Genomic DNA, 23,202 nt, shown 5'->3' with positions numbered 1-23,202 from the left:
TCCCCAGCATTGTGCTCTATTCTGCGGGGAGATAGAGTTGTTAGTCAAGGCCTTGCTATATAACAATGCTAGTTAGTATGATGAGATGCAATGAGATAAGCTGAATAATAGCTTATGAGATGGCTTACCAATCTGACTCTTCTTATGAGATCTCTTCAATATGAGTATGTCCATGTACCATTATAAGTACCTCCATAGTTAAGAGGGAGGGTTGAAAAGTGTAACTAGGTTCGATCTTCATATGTACTCTTTATTCTTGTATATTATAAAATGAAAAAGAAAAATTATTATTATTATTTTTTGTGGCATAAGTTTCATGCTCAAGGTCATTTTATTTTAAGTCAAAGCACCCATTGAGTGCTTCTAGGTTTTTGTTATTGAGTCAAGAAGTCAAAGAGTCATTGTCATATGTAAAAGACCCCATTGGGAATTTTGTAACAAGTCAAGAAAATTATTTTTGAGTCAAAGTGTCAAAAATACCCCTCCAAGACCAAGTCGAACTGGCAGATAAGAAGTCGGCCTAATTAGGGCATGTCGTCCTCCTTGGAAGCCTATATATAAGAGAGCATTTGACCTACTATGGGCTCACTCACTCACTCATCACTCAAGCGAAGGAAGAAAAAAGAAGGAAGGACGAAGTTTTGGGTTGTTTCTCTCTCTATCTCTCTCAAACCTGCAAAGGTAAGGCTAAGGTTTTGCAGCTACAAGGTCAAAGTTTTCAAGTTGCAAAAATAAGGTCAAAATTGGTGGAAGAAAGGTTTATTTGGTCACCTAGTAGCCCTAGAAGAGGAAGCAGCCCAAGCGAAGGAGAAAGGAAGCCTTGGAAGCCCTAATTTCTCTCACAAATGTGGAAGCAACAACTGTTGCAGGGGCTGAAAATTTCAGACCTGGAGTAGAGGCCGAAATTTTGTAGTTGGAGGTCGAAAGAGATTTGACTTGGTTTGACTTGGATAGAAGAAGCACATCATCAAGAAGCTTTGACTTGGTCTTGGAAGGGTCTTGGTCTTGGTCTAAAGGTCTTGGAATTTGTCATTTGAAGAATCTATAAGAAGAGGAGATTTGTGGGTTTTCCTCTCAAGAGGAGAGGTTTTGGCCCTGGCTTGCATCCTACATCTTGTGTCCTTGTGTACTATTGATCTTCATGTTTTTGGTAGTTGTTTGATGATAAAAACAACATAATAATAAAAGAAGCTAATAGTCAAGAAAAAGTAAAAATACATCACAGGCAGTTGTCAAGCCTAAGAGAAATCACCCTAATTGTAGCCCTCTCAATTTCTCAATAGCAGATTGTTGGTGATGGGCTTCCTTTGACTTGTCAAAGTATGTTGAGACAATTCAGGTGCCTTGGCAAGGGATGTTTTGGCATGGACAAGGTAGCTCCATGTGGATGGCAGGTTGATTGTGAGATTGTATCTTCATTGGATTGCAGAGTTGCACATCCACTAGTAGAGTGATATGCATGTGACGTGTTTGACCCAAGAGGATGAGGACACTTACAAATTTAAGTTGCAATGGTCTAGAGCAGACTAGGTCCAGTGTTCAACCACAGCTCGAGACTGACCTTGAAAGGACACAAGTTCAGCTGCAACACTTTCCACAAGTGAAAGCATAGTGAGCCAAGAGGAGGTTGTGTAGGCTTAGAAGGAGTTTGGCTTCAAAGGGACACTACGAAGGAGAGTCAGTCGCCCAGGGGAATTCTAACCTTCAAAGTTCAAGCAAGAGAGTGGAATTCACTTGGAAATACTTTTTGAGCTACCCAAATTTCAACACTCCCATTTAGTGAGGAAGGTATTTCCATCACCCCTTGAAATCTCTAGCTCCATGACTTTCCTTGCATACCCCTGACTGTGTTCACATGAGTCATGACTTTCCCTTGCATGGCCATCACTATCCTTGCATGTGCCATGCCTTCTTTTATACTTGGCCAAGATTTATCTTGCATGGTGCATGATTGCCCTTGCATGCAACTTGACTTTTCCTTGCGTGCTCCATAATTGTCCTCACATGGGCTATGACTTTCTTTGCACCACCATGAGTGTCCTCGCATGGATCGTGCTTGTCTTTGCATGGGTTGAAAAAATGTTGAAAATGTAACTATTCGGTCTTCATAATTGCTATTGTACTTTGTCATTATGTATTTATTGTAAAATTGAAAAAGAAGAAAACGAAAATTATTTTCAAGCATGGGTTTCATGCTCTTTTATTTATTTATTAAGTCAAAGCCTCCATTGTAGGCTTCTAGGGTTTCTCTTGAGTATTAAGGGTCTTGGTCATATTTACTAGACCCTTCTTGGGCTTTGGTATCATGTAAAGAAAATTATGTTTGAGTCAAAATAGTCATTTTTCACCTCCTCACCAAGTTGGCCCTACCTTGAAGAAGTCGGGCCAGAATGGGGCTATTCGACTATGTGGAAGCAGTATAGATAGAAGAGGAGCTCAACCTATTTGGCATTCACTCATCCACAAGTTCAATCTGCAATTCAAGAGCAACAAAAGAAGAGCGAAGTCGAGGAGAAGGAAGAACAAAGCTAAGGAAGACCAAATTGAAGTTTTTGGGGCATCTCTCTCTCACACGTGTGAGTTTTCAAGGGTTTTTGGGCAAGTTGCAGGAGCCAAAATTTCTGCAGTAACTGCAAGTCCAAAATTCTGAGTTGCAGGGAGCCGAAATTTCAGATTGATGCATTTTTTAAGGAGTTGACCATTGTTGACTGGAGCAGGATATATCCACTTGGAAGGAGGGATGACTTGGTGATAGGAGGAAGTCTTTGTCTTCGTCAAAAGGTCTTGGATTGTCTCGCGTTGACTTGATTCTATTATTGAAGAAGAGTTGACTGGGTTTTCCCCTTGAAGAGAGGTTTTACCCTAGCTGAGTGCCTACATCTTGTGTTCTTTGTTTTTGTGATCTTCATGCATTATTGAATTGGTAATTGCTTAATGAAAGATAACATAATAAAGAAGTAAAAGAAGCCAACACACATCACAAGTAATTATCAAGAAAAGAGGAGCCAACCCCTAATAACTACATACATTGATTTCTCAACATGGTATCAAAGCTAAGGTAAAAGAAGGACTATTTGAAGATCACATTGTTGGCTATCATTTGAAGGAAGGAAAGCACTCTTGAAAAAAAAAATCTCCCTCCTCAATGGCAAGCTACTTGAATATGCGACTCAAATCCCTTAAAGGTTTCTTAAAAGTTGCACGAAGCTTTGGAATCAAGATCATCTACAATCTATCTAGAAGAGTCAATATTGGAGGATACATAGCAGCACTTACAGGTATACTTAATGATGACAATGCATGGATCATTGATAGTGGAGCCTTAAGGCATATGACAGGAGAAAGTGGACAACTACAAACTTTATCAAAGTGTTAATTTTAGGTATGTTCTATGCTTAGAGCAATTTATTTCAATTTTCACAGTTAGCTAAATATCTTTTCCAAATTAGCAATCACATCAGCATTAAAGTAAACTGCAGATAGAACATAAACATGAACCACAGAAGACAAGCCAAGACAAGAGGACACAAGATGTGGCACTAGCCAGGGACAAACCCCAATGTGGGGAAACCCTTGATCAATTCTTATATGTTCTTCAATAGTTCGGCAGAGAGAGAGAGAGATGGTACGTTTACAACAAAAGTCAACACTTTGACTTATCTAGATAAGAGCATAGATCATCTCTAAGAAGATGATACATGAGATGAGTTGAAGACATGTTGCTTCAAGTGATTCTCCAAGGTGACTCCTTCACCTATCATTGTGATGCATCTCGTCATCATGTTGCACCTCATCGTGTTGCACCATGCTGCACCCATCATCACTACGCTGCATTTCATCATGCTTCATTAATCATGACTGTACCCATCATTGTATAGCATTATGTGCCATTGTTGCACCATGTTGCCATACTGACCTATGCGCTAGCTGCATCTTGCTTGCTTGTTGTCCCTAGCTAGCTTGTTGTCTCTAGCATGCTTGTTGTCCTTTGCATGCTAGTCGTTGCATGCTAGTTGTCCCTTGCATGCTAGTTGTAACATTGCATGCTCGGTGTATTTGCTGCTAAGTATCATACAACTGTTCCAATGTTAGTTAGTTGTCGGAACTGCCGGCAATTCCAGCTATTCCCAACAGTTCCAGAAGTTCCGGCTTTTCCCAGCAGTTCTGACAGTTCCCGGCAGTTCCGTCTATTCCCGGCAGTTCTAACAATTCTGGCTCTTCCCGGCAGTTCCAGCAGTTCCAGAAATTCCGACTATTCCCGGCAGTTCCGGCTTTTCCCAGCAGTTCCAACAGTACCTGGCAGTTCCGGCTTTTCCTGGCAGTTTTGGCAGTCCCGCTATTCCCGAGAGTTCCGGCTTCTGCCCTCTAGATTAGGGCAGCGTTATCCATTAGGATCTCTCCTCCTACTAAAACCCAAAGACAAGTAGAGAGGAAGAGATCCCAAGTGTGTTGAAATGACTTGAAGGCCACCTCTATTAATACTAAAACGTTGAGCACAAGTGGGGTTTATTTGGTTGCTGGCCGACCTTGACGAATTGTCCCATAACACAAATAAATTCATATCTCCATGAATACTTGTCGGAATCGGATGATCTTTAGATCAATCCTATACCTCTCGATGAGAGGGATCCAAGAAAAATATCAGCTTCCATTAATAAGATGACCCACATGGAGTTTGGACCTAGTTGCCAATTTTAACACTCCCTCTCAACTAGGGAGAACTCCATCGCTGATCCATATGTCCAACTGTACTATCTCTGCCATCAGTGCTCTGCACTACTCTGCTCTACTCTGCTCTGCTCTGTTGAGCTCTACTGAACCATGAAGAAGAAGAATTGATCGAGAATGTCTCATACCATTCTCTACTGACCCGAAGTCAGTTTCATCTTAAGAGAGTGTGTCACATCACTCTTACTGACCTGAAGTCAGTTTTATTGATCCCAGATCAATATCACAAGAGAGTGGCTCAAACCACTCATACTGATCCCAAATTAATGGAGGCCATCCTAGCATAGGGAGTACGGTAGATAAATCGATGCGTCCATCGATAGTACTACTATGGTCCCTAACCCCATTTCCCTGTTCATTGATCAGATGAGAGGTACTTCCCATGAGTCCCACACTGCATGGGTAGGATGCCTTGACAGGAGAACTAATCATCCTGTCCACAGGAGAACGAATCATCCTGCCCCACAGTCGCCACAGGAGAACTAATCATCTCGGCCCACAAGAGAACTAATCATCCCGGCCCACAGGAGAACTAATCATCCTGTTCTACAGTTGCCACGGGAGAACTAATCATCCCGGCCCATAGGAGAACTAATCATCCTGTTCCACAGTTGCCACGGGAGAACTAATCATCTTGGCCTACAAGAGAACTAATCATCTTGTTCCATAGTTGCCACGGGAGAACTAATCATCTCGGCCCACAGGAGAACTAATCATCTTGTTCCATAGTTGTCACAGGAGAACTAATCATCCCAGCCCACAGGAGAACTAATCATCCTGTTCCACAGTGGCCACGAGAGAACTAATCATCCCGGCCCACAAGAGAACTAATCATCCTGTTCCACAGTCGCCACGAGGTATCACAGGGGAAGGTTGAACCTGTCATCTTGTACATAGCACACCACCAGGGGAGGGTGAGTCGCCCTGTGGTCGTATGTTGCTCCAGTAAGTACCCCAAGCCCCCCAGAGCTCCCAGAGCTCAATGCATGCAACATGCAGGACCCTTATAAGAAGGTCTCTCAACGACTCCAAGTCGTTTAGGAAAGTCACAGATTTGACCTTTCCCCGGGGCTTTGACAAAATGTCTGCGACTTGTACATCAGTCTCAATGCGATGGAGCCTCCTCGCTCATCGACTTACCATATCCCAGATAAGGCAATATCTGATGTCTATCTGCTGGAGAAATCATCGAATACAGGATTCCTCAATAATCGAATCCCCCCTCTAGTTGTCATAGAGAATCACAGTGGTATTCATCATGTGTACAAACATCTCACTTAAGAGTTTCTGCAACCATGCAGCTTCACACGAGATCATACTCGTAGCTATGTATTTGGTCTCGGTGGTGCTTATACCAACCAACTTTTGCTTCCTGCTACCGGATCAGCCGAAACTGCCGGGAATAGCCGAAACTGTCGGGAAAAGCCAGAACTACCAGATCAGCCGGAACTGTCGGGAATAGTCGGAACTGCTGGAAAAATCCAGAACTGCCAGAACTACCGAGAACTGCCGGAACTGCCGGGAATAGTTAGAATTGTTGGAACTGTCAGAACTGTCGGGAATCGCTGGAACTGCCAGGAATAGCCGGAACTGCCGGAACAACCAAGAAAGTTGACGCAGAGGGCAGAAACCAGGACTGCCAAAACTGCCCGGAAAAGCCGGAACTGTCGAAACTGCCAAGAATAGCCAGAACTGTCGAGAATAGCTGAAATTGTCGGAACTGCCAGAACTGCCAGGAACAACCGGAAATGTCGGAACAACCAGGAAAGCTGACGCAGAGAGCAGAAGCCGAAATTGCCAGGAACTATCGGAACTGCTGGAACTGTCAGGAATAGCCGGAATTGTCAGAACTGCCAGGAACAACCGAAATTGCCGAAACTACCGGAACAGCGAGAGCATCTTTCTCCGAAGGAGCGCAGCATGCAAGGGACAACTAACTAACATTGGGACAGTTGTATGGTACTTAGCAGCGAATACACCAAGCATGCAATGTTATAGCTAGCATGCAAGGTACAGCTAGCATGCAACAGCAAGCATGCAAAGGACAACAAGCAAGCAAGATGCAACCAACACATAGTGCAGTACAGTGATGGATACAATCATGATTAATGAAGCATGATGAGATGCAGCATAGTGATGATGGGTGCAGCATGGTGCAGCACGGTGAGGTGCAGCATAATGACGAAATGCAGCACAACGATAGGTGAAGGATTCACCTTGGAGAATCAGTTGAAGCAACATGTCTTCAACTCATCTCATGTATCATCTTCTTAGAGATGATCTATGCTCTTATCTAGATAAGTCAAAGTGTTGACTTCTGTTGTAAACGTACTATCTCTCTCTATCTCTCTGCTGAACTATTGAAGAACATATAAGAAGAATTGATCAAGGGTTTCCCCACATTGGGGTTTGTCCCTGGCTAGCGCCACATCTTGTGTCCTCTTATCTTGGCTTGTCTTCTGCGATTTATGTTTATGTACTATCTGCAGTTTACTTTAATGTTGATGTGATTGCTAATTTGGAAAAGATATTGAGCTAACTGTGAAAATTGAAATAAATTGCTTAAGCATAGAACATACCTAAAATTTAATAGTTGATTTTGTTGATGGAAAGGTCTTAATCTGGGGAAAAGATTCTAGTATTGATAAAGCTAAGGTCATTGAAGTTCGTGAAGGAAGTTTGTATAGAGTCATTACACCACCTCTGCAAGCCCTAGTTCATACAGAAATATCTCTTATTGAGCTATGGCATAGAAGATATGGTCGTCTTCACTACAAGGCAATGTTGTTAAAAGCGCGATCGGGATTAAATCGGCGCCGGGAAAAAAGCGGAAAAAATCGACAAAAGCAGGAAAAAAGCGGGAAAAAAACGTTTGGCAAAAAAATATTCATTTTTTTTTCATTTTTTTTCAATTTTTTTAATACCTAAACCATCTACAACATAAAATAAATACATTGACACATAAATATGATAAAAATCTAACATATAAGATGTTTAATATCATTTCTAGCGCTAAAATCACACATAACATTGAATCATGTCCTGAATAGTAAGTCCTGACTCCTGAGTCCCAACTCAGCCTCAAAATATCAACAAAAAATATGATAATGTATCTCATCATGTCATAATGTCATATACAATAAAATGAAAGTCTAATCCTATTGATTTCCTCTGCCCCTCTTGCGAGAAAATGCCACAGCTTTCCCTTTCCCTTTCCCTCTAGATGTAGATGCTGGTGCCCGTGCAGGTGGAAATGGCAGTGGAGTCTGATGTGCTCTAGACGTTGAAGAACTAGAAGTAGGAGCTATAGGAGGTAGACCACGTCCTCTACTGGTGGCAGGGGTAGCCCGGGCAGGTGGTGTCACCTGGAAACATTACAATCTCCCAATCCTGAAATCCTGAAAAACTGATAAGTCTGCTGGATTTTAAATGAAATCTAAAATTCTACTTTCTCCATATGAAATCCAATGAGGCTGGAACCACTCTCAAACATCCTGAGTCATTTCATGGTAATGTTAAAAATTTAAGTAAAAGGATGAAAATGAAGATTAAGGAGAATATCACTTTTACTTTAAGAATTTAACATTACCATGAATAGCATATCCATACTAGGGCCTAGACTTGAACATTAAACTACCCCACTCAAAAATTATTTGTTTCTTTCAAAAAACATTGCATGAAAAAACCCAAAAAAAGTTATAAAACTATGCTGTCCTGAGCCCCCACGATTTTTTCGTTAAAAATCGCGCTTTTTTCGAAAAAAATCGCGATTTTTTCAGTAAAAATCGGCAAAAAAAAAGTAGGCGATTTTTTCGTATAAAAATCGCGATTTGATCGGCAAGATGAAAAAATCGCGATTTTTTCATTAAATCGCGATTTTAACAACACTGCTACAAGGTCATTCCGACTCTTAAACATCTAATTCATGGCATCCCCGATATCAAAGAAGATCGTGAAGGAGTTTGCAAGGGATGCTCTTTAGAAAAGCATACAAGAAAACCATTTTTAAATGGTGAAACAAGGTCTAAAGAAATATAGACCTCATACATTCTGATGTGTGTGGGACCATGTCTGAAAAATCACTTGGAGGTCATCTTTACTATGTAACATTTATTAATGATCACTCTAGAAAGACATGGCTCTATCTTCTCAAGAAAAAGGATGAACTATTTGAGAAATTCAAGGAGTTTAGATGTGAAGTGGAGACCCTAACCGAAAGAAAGATAAAAACTTTGACAACCGATAATGGTGGGGAATACACTTCTAAAGAATTAATTGCATATTGTAAAGAAGCAGGAATTAAGAGCAAGCTTATTGTTCCCTACTATCCCGAACAAAATGGAGTGGCCGAAAGAAAGGATTAGACAATTGAAGGTGTACGAACAATGCTACTTAATCAAGATTTGCCAAAGTTTCTATGAGAAGAAGCAGCAATGATAGTCGTATATATTCAAAATAGAAGTCTTCATAGAATTCTCAATAATATGACACCCGAGGAAGCATTCACAGGAAAGAAGCCAAGTGTGCACCATCTCCGAATCTTTGGGAGTCCTACATATATCCATCTTCCAAAGGAAAAATGAAAGAAGTTGAATTCTACAAGCATCAAAGGGTTCTTCGTTGGCTACAGTCTCTCCTCAAAGGCATATAGAATCTACATCAAGGAAGGGAGACACATTGAACTAAGAAGGGACGTTATATTTGATGAGAATCAAGATTACAAAAGATGGAAGGATATTCCTAATGATTCTGATGATGAAGATCTACCCATATTTGAAGAAGAAGTACAACCCGACAACCCTTCTACAATTCAAGAGGAAGAAGAAGGACCAAGTGAGCCTATTCAAGTTGTGGTCATACCGAGCACAAGGAAGAGGCCAAATTGGTTAAAAGCCACTCTTGAAGATGCTAAAGGGCATGGAGTTGCGAAAGGAACCTTCAGGGAAAGAAAAAAGTCGACGAGAGATTCTGGATATGTTGCATATATGACAAGACTAATTGAAGCAGAACCATCTACATTTGAAGAAGTTGTTCATCAAGAAGTATGGAAGAAATTTATGCAGGAAGAATATCAATCCATCATGAAGAATGGGGTTTGGGAATGTTGAAGAAAGTGTAACTAGGTTTGGTTTTCATGACATTGTAATTATGATTTTTGTAAAATGAATTTATTATTCCTTGTTGCATGGGTTTCATCAGCAAGAGGTTTATTTATTTAGTGGCTCCCACTGACACTCGTAGGATGTCAAAGAGTCAATGTCATGTGTACAAGTCTCTAAGTCTAAACAACACTCCAAGACAAGCACAATCCTCCAAGACAAGCACAAGAAGAATTCTGCAAACTAAACGATGAAGGAGGCAATCATGTCAGCCTCAAAATATATTTAAATGACAAGTTAGCTCATATGTGGAGACACAACAATTCATTGTGACATGTCGGCTTATTTATGGAGGCAGAACCACTATAAATACCCCGTTGGGGTCACCACAAGAAACCAAGAATCTCGGACACTCTGAATTTCGGATGGGTGCAGGAGGTGCAGGATCTCGGATGGCACAGTGAGTACACCGCTCTGAAATCTCGGACAAGTAGAGTACAGGAACTCGGTCAAGTATAATAGTACAGGAATCTCGGACTAGTATAATGATACAGTATTACAGTGTTTCGGTTAGAGAAGGAGTCTACAGTTTAGGATGAATATTACAGGGGTACATACTCTCACAGTCTCGACATAATAAGATGAAGTACAATGATGTATTCTCGGCATGACAGTGACAAGCATGATCTCGGTGAAAAGGGAACACAGTTACATTCTCGTTGAAGATCTCAATAGTCTTGGTAACAAGGATGTCCATAGTCTCAACATAATTATGATGAAAGGATCTCATAAGTGACACACTCTATCACGACATACATCAAGGTGTTGTCATGATCCTATCATAGTTATGATCTCGTTCTTGATGGAGACATAGTCACAAAGGTTATGATCTCAGTGAAGGACAGCAAAGATGTTACAGCAGTAATGAAGTGGTGCAGTAATGGTGCAGCAATGATGATGAGCTCAGCATTGACAAAGAAAGAGGATTGGTGTCTTGGTCTTGGAGTGGCCTAATAGGTCAAGGGTCATGGTCTTGGTATTCGTCAATTGGAATCTCTATAAGAAGAATTTTGTGTAGGTTTTCCTCTCCAAGAAGGAGAGGTTTTGGCCCTGGCAGAAAGCCAACATCTTGTGTTCTTGTCTCTTGTATTTTGGTAACTGTTTGATGAAGTAAGAAATACACACACTAATGATATCAAAAAGGAGATTGTGCTAATAAGCAAAAGTTAAAATACCTCACAAATAGTCATCATGCTAAAAAGAATCACATTAACTCTAATTTCCCTAGATTTTTAAACAAGGAAATCGTTCCTAGACCTAGTAAAAAATTGGTTGTCACCTCAAAATGGATCTATAAGATCAAACATGTTGTTGATGGAATCATAGATAAATACAAGGCAATATTTGTTGCAAGGGGTTTCTCTTGAAAGGAAGGCATAGATTATGAAGAAACCTTTGCACCCACTGCAAGGTATACTACCATTAGATCTTTGATTTTGTTGGCTGCTACAATGGGATGGAACATCCATCAAATGGACGTGAAGACAACGTTTCTAAATGGGACCATCGATGAGGAAGTATACATTGAGCAACCCGAAGGCTTTGAAGAAAATAGCAGGGACACTCATGTCTGTAGACTCAAGAAGGCCCTGTATGGTTTGAAGCAAGCTCCTAGGGCATGGTATGCAAGAATGGATGCATACCTTCTAAGAATTGGGTTCGTGAAGAGTTTCGTTGATCCTAATCTCTACATCAAGGTTGTGAATAATGAGCCAGTGATTATTCTATTGTATGTGGATGATCTATTTGTGGAGCGATAAAAATGTGTCTTTTAAACCCCTAATTACCTCACATTAATTGTCAACCCAGGGACGACTTTTTATTTCAAGAGTGTACTCAGTCTGAGGCGGCTATTTACTCAAGAGTAATGTTTAGTAGTACAGCGTTCAGAGAACACAAAAGTAGACGGATGCTAAACTATGACTAAATCACTTCAAAAGGATAAAATCACACAAGACAGCTTATCAGTCAAGGGTGCGGAAGTGATAACCCATCCCTCTAGAAACTGATGGAAAGGAAATTAGAGCATGGACCATAGGTCTGGGAGCTAAGCAGCAACTTGCTGAGGCTCACTACAGCCTTAGACCTTCTCTCACACCAAAGCAACAAATGCAAGTAAATGGAACGGCAGAAAGTAAAATAGAACAGCAAATAGGAAATGGAACAACAAGTCTAAAATGGAACGACCGTAAATGGAACAACAAACTGGAATTAAAGGAACCGAACAGCAAAACTAAGTAATTGGAAAGACACAACAAACTATAAATGTAATTGAATCAGCAACCTTAATCCAGCAACATGAACATTAATCGCAGTTATTGAAGCAATTACAATCGCAGTTATATTTGAGTAGTAACTTAATTGAACAACCATGGCAATTATAAATGAGCAGCAATTAAATGGACCACGGTTCTTAATTAGACAGCGCAGTATTAGATCAAAATTATCAACAATACATGTCAAGTTATAATTAATAATTCTATCACTCACGCAATCCAGTTATGATTTCAATATAACAAAGTAATTCTGCGAAATGTTCATAAACAAAAGATCGCTGAACAAAACAATTTAAAGAAATGAAAGGGAAAACAAACCGTTACACAGCAGCAATTGTAAAGATATGATACACAGCAGCAGCAACGTACTCCACCAGAGGCTGGGCCCTTAGCCGCCAGCGGACGCTGCTGGGTTACTTCAGAAGGAAAAGAGTGAACAGCAACACCCAAATTATGTATTAATCATTAAATACTGAAATCATTACAATAGTTGAAGCTTTGAGACTTACAACATAAAACAATCCTTCCTTCCTCCTATCCTATCATGAATCCTTGCTTCTGAATCTCTAATTCAAATCATCAATTCGCCATCATTCGAATCCCCAAAGTCATCCTGAAGTCTCCCCCAAATCATCCCCATCTCTGATCTCTGTTTTCATTTAAATAGAGAGAGATCAGAGAGAAGTTACAATAAGGATAAGTACAACATGATTCCTATTACAAAATTGGTTTGCTTCTAACCATTTGATCAACAAGAACAAGGCGAATTTGGCTTTGCAGCTGAGATTTGGAGGACGGCCGCAACTGCAAATCTGAGAAAATCGTGCTCAAAGAACCCTACGTTTCTCTCTATACAAGCCGAATTTGGGCAAACCGTTCTTTAAAAAAGTTAATTGGGCCCGTTTTGGACAAAACCCATGTTCCGGATTTCTCAAATTCGTCTTCATTTGCTCAGAATCTCAACCGCAAAACTGTCACTCCTTAAACCAGCGAATTTCTGAGTTGGCAGATTTAAAAATCAAATCTTCAATCTGGAAGTTACCTTGGAGGCTAAAAATGGTGAATAATGTTATAACCAACTTATTAGAACTATCATTGATAAAATAATGCATAATCATCAATTTATTAGAAATAAAGGAGAATAAATAATATTCATCCATGAGAGCATAAATCATTTATAAAATGGATTTAAATGATAAATTGTAATAGATGATATAATAGAGAAGAGTAAAAATGGATGAAATAAGTGTTACAAAGTGGTCGTATTCATGGCCCAACACTATTCATCACAGGTGTGGAGAAAAGAATACAAGAATGTAAGAAGATGTTGGCAATCGAATTTAAAATGAAGGATCTAGGACTGATGCACTATTACCTAGGTCTAGAAGTATGGCAAAATCCTGGGGAGATATATTTGGGGCAAGGAAAGTACATCATCAAGTTGTTGCAGAAATTTGGGATGATGGATTCCAAGCCCATGACTACTCCTATGATCACCAATCTCAAGAAGTTGAGGAGCTCCGACTCAAGTCTCATGGATCCTACCTCCTATCGTCAGTTGGTAGGTTCTCTAATGTATCTGGTAAATACTAGGTCGGATATATGTTTTGTTGTGAACACACTTAGTCTGTTTCAGTTGGAGCCTCGTCATGATCATTGGATAGCTGCCAAGCATATATTGAGATATCTTCGTGGTACAATACATCACTGCCTAAAGTACAATAGCAAGGAAGTCAAGTTGATTGGCTTCACAGATTCAGATTGGGGTGGCAGTGAGACTGATGGAAGAAGCACTACAGAATAATGCTTTAGTTTGGGATCTGCCATGATCTCATGGATGAGTAGAAAGCAAGATCATGTTGCTTTGAGTAGTGCTGAAGTAGAGTACGTGTCTACATGTGAAGTAGGAAAGGAGGTTGTATGGTTGAGGAAGCTTCTGACAGATTTGTTCGAGAAGCCTCTAGATCCTACTATGATTAATTGTGATAATCAAAGTTGTATCAAGATGTTTGGAGATCCCGTGTTTCATGCTAGGACGAAGCATATCAACAATAAGTTCCAGTATATTAGGAACTTGGTGCAAGATGGGATCGTGAAGCTACAGTATGTCCCGACAGAAAATCAAGTAGCTGATATACTAACAAAGTCTCTTCCTAATAAGAAGTTTGAGTATCTTAAAAGCATGCTCGGTTTAGTTGATATTACTGATTTTGTTGATGATGATAAAAGCTTGGAAGAGATTTGTCGAGGCCTTGTGTGTGAGAGACATTGCCTGGGAGGACATCTGGTCGGCACTATGTGTTGAGGTCTAGTTCCCGAAGTAGGGAGGGTGGTGTTGGTCATGGAGCTCTAAACTCGGATATGCACCTAGATCCCTGGGCTGATGGTTAGCAAGTAAGCCTGATGGTACCTAGAGAGGCTCAAAGCTTTAGTCCATCTTAGTCCCACTTGGATAGATTGCCTTGGTCAGGAATCTAGTCTGTGGCATTGTAGTGCCTAAATTGTTGAGAGACCTTGGATAGACTTCCCTGGTCAAGAATCTAGTCCATGGAATTGCAGTGCCTAAACTCTTCACAGTTCATATAGTTTGAGATCTTTCATATGAATGCCTCCCTAGTTAAGAGGGAGTGTTGAAAAATGTAACTACGTTCGATCTTCATAAAATTTATTTGTCAAAAGAATTTTTATTATTGTTACAATGACTTATTAAAGCATGGGTTTCATGCTTGGGTCATCATTTTATTAGTCAAAGTCCCCATTGAGGACTCCTAGGATTAACAAAGAGTCAATGGTGTCATTGTATATTTTATGACACCCTTCTAAGTCTTTCAAACGATGTAAAAAGAATTTTTTTTAGTCAAAAATAAATTATGTAACCTCCACACCAAGTCGGCCTCATGAATATCAAGTCGGCCTTAAGGAAGGGAATTCGACCTCATTGGAAGGCTATATATACAAGGCAGTTCGACTTCATTTGAGCATCTCACTCTCTCAAGCATAGTTCGATAAACTGGGAAGAAATGCAAAGTTGAAGGAAGGGTCCAAAACAAGTGCGAGTTTGGTCAAGGAGGAAGGGAAGAAGAAAATCAAAATTTTGGTGCCTCTCTCTCTCTCTCTCTCTCTCTCTCTCTCTGGTTTAGGAGATTGAAGTCTCCTAGTCAAGGTCAAAGCTCTTGCTGATGCCGGAAGCTGCCAAGTCGAAGTTGTTAGGGTCGAAGTGTTGTTGCTACTAGGTCGAAGGTTGGATCGAAGAAGGAGAGGTTGGCTTGGTGTGGAGGAGGTCTTTTTCTAGGTAGAAGAGTCTCAAGGAAAACTATTGAAGGAAGAGATTTTGACTGGGTTTTCCCCTAGATAGGGGTTTTGCCCTAGCAGAGTGCCTACATCTTGTGTCTTGTGTTTTTGTGATCTTCATGCACACATAATTTGGTAATTGCTTGATGAAAGATAATATAACAAATAAGTAAAAGAAACCAACATAATTCACAAATAATTATCATGAAAGAGAAATCTAACCCTAATCCTACTAGCATTGATTTCTCAACATTCAGGAGGAATGCCAAATGGTGAGAGGTGTCTAACCAGTGCAAATGGTAGAGGATCATGACATATCATCATATCTTAAACAACATAGGGTTGTTGGCCGGCTGGTTGTCCAAGGAAGGAGAAAAACTCTCCTATAGGGTTACCCACTTTTTTTGGTGGGTAACGAGACCCATCAACCCATAGGTGTGTGTGACAAGGTGGTCATGGAATGGGAAAGACTTCAAGGAATATGTCACACCCATAAGACTAGCTAATGGAGCGCCAACATCCCAAGCATTATGATGTAAGGAGAGAGCAATAATTGAGGCATGAGTTACCCCTTTCCTCAACTTGTTATTTAAACCCGTCTAGTGTGCCTTTTGCATTAATAATTTATCTTTATTTGGTGCATAACTTGTGAGACCAAGCTTGCTTGGTGCTTTTCCAATACCCCTTAAGGACGTAGCAATTTCTTGCTCGACAGAGTTGGGACACTCAAAAGTTCCTTTGTTTTGGATGAAGCATTAAATGCTTGAGGAACTAGGTGATGGCTAATGAGGGGGGTAGAACTCATGCTAGGCTTTTTCCCATGCACTAAATAAATCCCAGCCATATTTTGGATTTTACATTTTCTTTCTATTGTGCCTTTATATGCTTTTATCATTGTTTCAACTGCATCAACCTTTGGGGCCAAGTTTTCGGGCCCTGACTCAAGGACGTGGATATACAGTGCCAATCCCAATGACCAATGACAGTCAAGCCAAAGAATGGAGATGGATAATCAAGAGAGACAGAAAGTTATAAGTATGGAGTACTCTGGGCATGTTATATCAATCAGCGCCTCCCCAATAGTGTCCTTCCTAAAACATAAGGCCTCAAATGAGGTACCACTGAGCTAGAGTCAAAGACTAACCTCCCAGGTGAAGTGTGGGAACAAGGATACAATAAGAAGCAGTCAAACATCCACTTTGCCCCGTGATTCATATTAACATATCCATAACATTAAATTAAAACACATGATTGCTAAAATGGTTAACGTACCCGCCATTAAATGACTCACCTTCCTTCAAGAAGAATGCCTGATGGGAGAGAGCACTAACTGAAGCAATAGGTTGAGAACTCTGGCATAATGCTACCTAAAGACCATCATAGGATTGTTGGGTAGATGGTTCGCTGTGAAATGAGACAAATTTTCTTGTATGGATTACCAACTTTTGGTGGGTAACAAGTACTAAATGTTGGAATAAGTTCCTATTCAATCACCTTCTTAATCTACAATATGTATCTAATCTCTTTACAGAACCAAAGTATTTTATAGTGGTTTTCAACACAACTGTAAATGTCTACAAAACCTATTGAGAAGGGAATGTCTTTTATGTTTCAACATAGTCATCATTAGTAAGAAATAAGTGGAAGAAAAAGCTACTATGGAGAGTTCTCTAACTCATAGACCCTTCATGGACCTTGTTGCAAATTGAAAATAATTACACTTACATTCCCTGAAGCTAAAGTGCATTTTTCTCATGTCTAGAGGCAAAAAATGGAATGTCACTCAGCCCTTTTTTAAATTGCTCGATATTTTTTAGAATTGGCAAGTGTAATGGCTATGCATAATACTTTATAGTATAGCTTGTTCTGCTAACAAGCTTCAAGCAACTACAAATGTTAATAATAAATTTTGTATTTTGATATATATATATATATATATATATGATGTCTCCTGAAAGTTTTGGAGGTGGGCTCTAGCTGTCCCCGATGATGCGTCCCCCATCCCCATCATTCCCTGTGCCAAAAACCAATTCAACATAGTGATAAACATAGAATAGTCATGGTATATTTTTGCATCGAGGGTAACAAGGTGCATCTACAGCTCAAGTACATATGTCACATATGTGACGTTGGTAATATAGATTGAAAAAAAGTCTGTAAAAAATAGAAATTAAAAAATAAATAACCATAACAATGAAAAACTTATAAAAAATAGTTAATAATGGCACAACATAAATCCATCTTAACCCTGGATCTACGATTAAGATGAATCTATGCTGATATTCTGCAAAACCAGGCAACCAAGCATTAAGTCGTATGATCTGGCATTATTCATGGTGTTGTCTATGCAGGTAATAAGATAAGATAAGATAATTTTATTAATGTCCAACAAATGACCATAATAGGTCAACAGGACTGTCAATTACAATGATTACATCATGCCAACCCGGTGGACCAAAAGGTCCCCTTTAACATTTCTTTTAAAAGCAGAAAATACATCTATAATCTAAGTAAATGTAAATGTAGAAGCTAGAAGCTCTTGGCTTTGAAACAAAGCACTGTGATGAAGCAGAGAAGGAGAAGAAGAAGGTCTCCTGTCCAGTTCCTACTCCTAACATCCGAGGTCGAGAGAAGAAAACTGAGAGAAGTTTGTCAAAGTCTGTTGTCGTGTGGGCATACTGGGTTCTCGTTGTTGTCGCCTGGAGGTTCTAGGGCGCCTCCCAGGGGTGGATCCAATCCTGGAGCGTTGGTGCAGTCTGGTAGGTCGGCCCCCCCTGGGACCGCACTAATCTGGTCTCAATGTCTGTGGGTCTGTCAATGGTTCTTTTGGTGCCCCGCACTGATGGTAGCGCCCTAAAGAAGTCCGTGATCTTTTGTGTGGTGTCCGATCTGGTGGGGGCTGAAGAAAACGGGCCCGAAATCTGAAGGCCTCCTGGAGATAAAGTGCAAGACATCTCAGATCAACATATCTGAGGAAGCTGGTCAAAGTCTGAGAAGACCTGAAGAGACAATGGAAACGACCTCGAATATCGTAGTAAGCAGGGCATCCAAAGATGAAGCGTGTCTCTGTCTCTATCTCCTGTAAGTGACAAAGCTGGCAAATCCTATCTGCCCTATCGATGTGGTGATCTATCTCCACCCGAAGTCTGTGAGACCCAACTCTGAGCTGCCCAAGGGGGGATTCTAAGGGCATGCATCCAATACTGGAACGTGTACTAGGGTCTGATGATGGGCCCATCCCTGATATCCAGGCAATGCTCCGCGTAGAAGGCCATTTTTGGACGCAACCCATTGGGAGGATTGGTCCATGTAGTCTGAATGTATCGTCTATAAATATCCTCCTTAATGATTTTATTCAGCTCTTGTTGATTGGGAAGGAGGTGGCCTGGAGCATTCAGAGAGCACTGAAAAGGAGGGAGATGGTCAATCTAGATTCCTGAAGCCTCCAGAAGCTCTGTCACACCAGTGTACCAACATTTGGATCAGCCTATCTGCATACGGGCGATGTTCTTCAAGGAGCAATATGCTAAGTATGGGTATCTGTCACGACCCTTCCTCGCATCTGCTAGGCCTCGGAGCCTATGCAGGAGCGACACTAACCTGAATATCACCTCTAGGCAGAAAGGTTAAGCCCCGAACTCTGCTAGAATGATGTGCTAAGGAACTGTCTGCTTGCACCTAATGAAACGGCGCAAAAGGAGGGTCTAGACCCGCTCCGCTGAAGCCCAATCTGACTCTAGGAGAGAGGGACCCCAAATCTCTGAGCCGTAAAGCACTGTGGGGCAAATCAAAGTGTCCATGATGCTCATTTTGGACGAGATGTCCTGGAAATGGTGCCGAAAACACTGCCTCTCCAGAAGGGCTAGGGAGCCATACCCTTTGTTGATCCGAGGCTGAAGGGTTGGTCGTAGGCTGAAGCGAGGCCCTGAAAACTGAACTCCCAAATATGTATAGGTGCTGACAATATCGATCTCTTCTCCTTTAAATAGGAAGTGGAAGTCCGAGGTTTTCTTGACTTCATTGAAGACAATCACTTTCGTTTTACCCAAGTTCACAGTTAGATGCCTCCGGTCACAAAAAGCTGCCACAGCATCCAGCTGTCTCTAAAGGCCTTCTTGGGAGGAGGCAACAAGGGCAATATCATTTGCAAAGAGGAGGATGGAAATCAGGACAGGGTGAAGAAGACACCCATCTGTATCCTGGATATGCTCTCGGGGGAAGGACTCAAGCTCATCGATATAGATCCCGAATAAAGTAGGAGAAAGGGGGCATCCTTGCTTGACTCTAATGGTGCTTCAAATGAAATATGACATTCCTCTGACTGTGCGGAGACTGCCAAGGACGGCCTCAGGAGAGTCGAGGAAATGCCAATCTCTCTTAGCCTCTAGAAAAGATCTTCCTCGAGACTGAGTCAAAGGCCTTCCGGAAGTCTACAAAGCAACAATGTACTTTAGAGGATCAATGCCTAGCCTCCTCGATCATCGCACGAAGAGTAAGGATGTGGTCGATCGTCTGGTGGTCTGGGCAAAATCCTACTTGGCCCTTGGCCATGAGTTGTCTCTGCTCAAGGAAATGGGAGAGTGTCCAGTGCAGTGTTGTAGCATATAGCTTGGAGAATGTGTGCCCAACCATGATTGTCCTGTAGTTGTTGGGGTCGTAAGTAGGCCCTGACTTGTGGATTGGGTAGATAATGTGGTGTGACCAACCATCCGGAAATCCATCCCGAACCACCTGGGTGAAAAGTTCCACCAGATATCCTACTAGGGGGCAAAGTCCATGCTTGAATAATTCTGCCTGGAAGCCTTCTTCGTCTGCTGCCCTGCTGCTATACATTGTCCATATTGCCTCTCTGATATCTTTGTTGGAGAAAAGGTGGCAGGAGGTGGGGGGTGGGCGGGGGGAAGTAACCTGAATCAGAGGCTGCCCAAGAATGTCATACAGCTGGGAGGTAATCAATGATATAGAAATGCAAAAGGCTGAGTTCAAAGATATTATTTGAAAGCAGGTTTCCACATTTCCATGGTTCAGCATGCTTAAAGACACACAAAACACAATCCTATTCTACCCCTTTAATGACAAAACAAATATAAGGCAAGGCAGCCACATGCTCCAACAAGTGAATGCAATAGGAGAGCTCAATGAAGTAGGGAAATAAAGAGCAGAGATCTCAGTGCATACTACAGTCTACAGAGAACTTGATAAAGCCAATACTGCCATCCTATTAACCAACTGCTATGAATATAAGAGAAAGTAAGCAAACAAATATTTAAAGCTAAAACACTCACACAAGTGTCCATAAAGCGAAGTTTTTCCACAGGAGGTAACCGAGAATTATGTACAAGGAGTTAATGCTTGTATTGGTAGGGCCTGTCCTCTTTTCAAGGCTTGTCGAGGGGGACTAATCAGAAGACTATCCGATCCTCCGGAGAATACCCAGAGTCACCAGAACTGCTATGAGCGAAATTGTAAATGGCCACACTATGAGGATCAAAAATTTGGGAGTATACGGTGTGGACAGTGAGAATGTGGGTGCCTATCAAGTATGAATACTCAAATATCATTTTTGACATTTTCTCGCATTAAAGATTTGTATACTAGGGCTTGAAGAAGCATTGTCAAATTATTGTTATGAAAAAAATTGTCGAATTCACTGCTATGATGCTAAAAAAATGCTAAGCACATTTGTCAGAGTAATACTTTTTGCAATAACAACATACATAGATAACAGGATAGAGAACCATTGGTTGCATTAAACACTCCCCGCCTCCCAGAAAAATAAATGAAAAAGTGAAAAGAAAAAATCATTCTGAATACATATTGAAGGTTTGAACTTACTATTCTGTAACATCTTCAAGCACCATGTTAACGTAAACATCGAAACCCCGGAGTGTGCCCACGAGTTCTTTGTCCCCCTTCATGATAACCCATATCTTAGAGCCTATGCATCTGTCTATCAGCTCTGCATTCACCGCCAAGTTCTCTTCAAAAATGCAACCCAATAACTCAAACACAAGGATTGAGGGAAATAACTCACTTGAAAACAGTAAAGAAATGAAGAAACACCTGAGGGCAGCAGGTGTGAAGGATTGTGAGCCATCTTTGATACCGTAACAAACGCTGTGCTAATGTCTATGACCCTACCCTTAATCTTCGAATGTGATTCTGCTAAATACCAATAGCTTGGAAAGATGTTAGAAGAGGATCTACGATCTTGGGGTCATAGGTGATAATATGGGTTGTAGTTTGTGTGGTTGAAGTTTAAAAACTTCTACCCGGTAATGAACGATGGCTTACACGAGAGCTTGAAGTTTCTGTTGATATAAATAGGTGTGAACAACGGGTTACACGAGAGCTTGAAAGCTTCCCGGGATCCAAAGTACAATTGCTACTGTCGGTGTGGCAACAAACTATACAAATTTTGATTTAAGGAAAACTGCATAACGGGTAGTTGTCTTAGCTGTTGATTTTTTATTTTTAACCCCTTTCACATTAGCCTAAACAACTAACCGGTCTTTTTTATAAAGGTACGTGAGCAAAATGGATTTAAGAGGTTAGAGATTTTAGTGGATATACAGAGTAATTATATTAAAATGCATGGTCAACTCTAGTTCTAAGTGTAATGGTATAGTTTTCTAGTTGAAGATAATAGAGTGTTGGGATGTAATAGTTAAGAAAACATGTATATTATATCAAAATGTACATTTTAAATATAAAAGTGGAGAATTCTTTAATAGGGAATTCATGAATAAAGGGATCTGGAGCCAATGTTAAATGGAGACCTCTCATTTTTTAATAACAACAATTTGTTCACCCTACATTCCCTAAATTTGGTTCCTCTATCATTGTTGATTTATGTACGTACCAAATCAATGTACACTTTCTATTTTTCAATTTTTAAGTTGAATATCATTGCTCTAAATAAGCAAACAAAGTGGTAGACATCATCTATGTTTAATAAAAAGTTTCATAAAAACCAAGTCTTTCTTAAAGTAGTTATAAAAAACATATTGAATATAGGTATATTATCAACAAGAATTTTTAAATGTACACTTTGTAATGAGATTGGTAATTTTTGAAAGTTTTGTCTACTTCTTCACGACAATAATCAAGAAGATGGATACTATTTCACCAAAATGGCAATGGTGATGAGTAGGCTAATATGGATGGAATGTTGAATGCTTCATTTTTACTCAAACATATATTTGATGTTTAAGGGGATAAAGGTAAAGATAATACATGAGTGGATAATTAAATATTTAGGAAGAGTGTTGGAGTAAAGATCATAGCCAGATTCTTTTAAGACTAATAAGTCCTAGATTTCTAATCAAATTATTTCAATCAAGAGTCAAGTGTCATATCAAATAAATTTAAGAAGAAATGAGGCTCTAATTATGACTTCCTTAGGAGTATTCCAAACAGAGATATATAATAAATTCAAAACAAACTCGCATGATCATGGGATTTCCTTTTAAGTGTCTCTCACCTTGTATCCAAGAAGAAGTAATAAATATGACAGAGATAAATTCTCCTTTAAAAGAATATTCATTCATTAGGGATGGCAATAAGCTAAGAAACTATTCTAGATGTACTTAGCCTTGTTAATAATATTCAAAATTTGTCAAGGGTGGCAAGAGCGGGAGGGGCGATTCTTGGCCCCGATGGAAAAGTTCAGTCATAATATGCGTGGGGATTGGGATCAACACCCAATAATCAAGCAGAGTACATTACTCTCTGGCAAGGTTTAAATC

The 23,202-nt window shown here is 40.4% G+C and overlaps 1 protein-coding gene across 1 annotated transcript in view; it reads right to left on the bottom strand.

Annotated features, from left to right (window-relative positions):
• LOC149146654 (sm-like protein LSM5) overlaps positions 1-21,860 on the bottom strand; it is a 123,371-nt gene extending 101,511 nt beyond the window's left edge. Inside the window, exons 1-2 of the mRNA XM_089447378.1 lie at positions 21,518-21,860; positions 21,290-21,413 (exon numbers count right to left, since the gene is read on the bottom strand). Coding sequence (XP_089303504.1) covers positions 21,290-21,413; positions 21,518-21,551 — 158 coding nt within the window. The 5' untranslated portion in view covers positions 21,552-21,860. The remainder of the gene's footprint in view (positions 1-21,289; positions 21,414-21,517) is intronic.
• Between the last annotated feature and the right edge of the window lie 1,342 nt (positions 21,861-23,202).

The sequence above is a fragment of the Pinus tabuliformis genome, chromosome X, assembly GCF_031772625.1.
Source record: "Pinus tabuliformis cultivar Carrire ecotype Pingquan chromosome X, CPIR1, whole genome shotgun sequence".
Lineage (NCBI taxonomy): Eukaryota > Viridiplantae > Streptophyta > Pinopsida > Pinales > Pinaceae > Pinus > Pinus tabuliformis.
The sequence above is the reverse complement of the archived record's forward strand: the minus strand, read 5'-3'. Positions and strand labels throughout refer to the sequence as shown.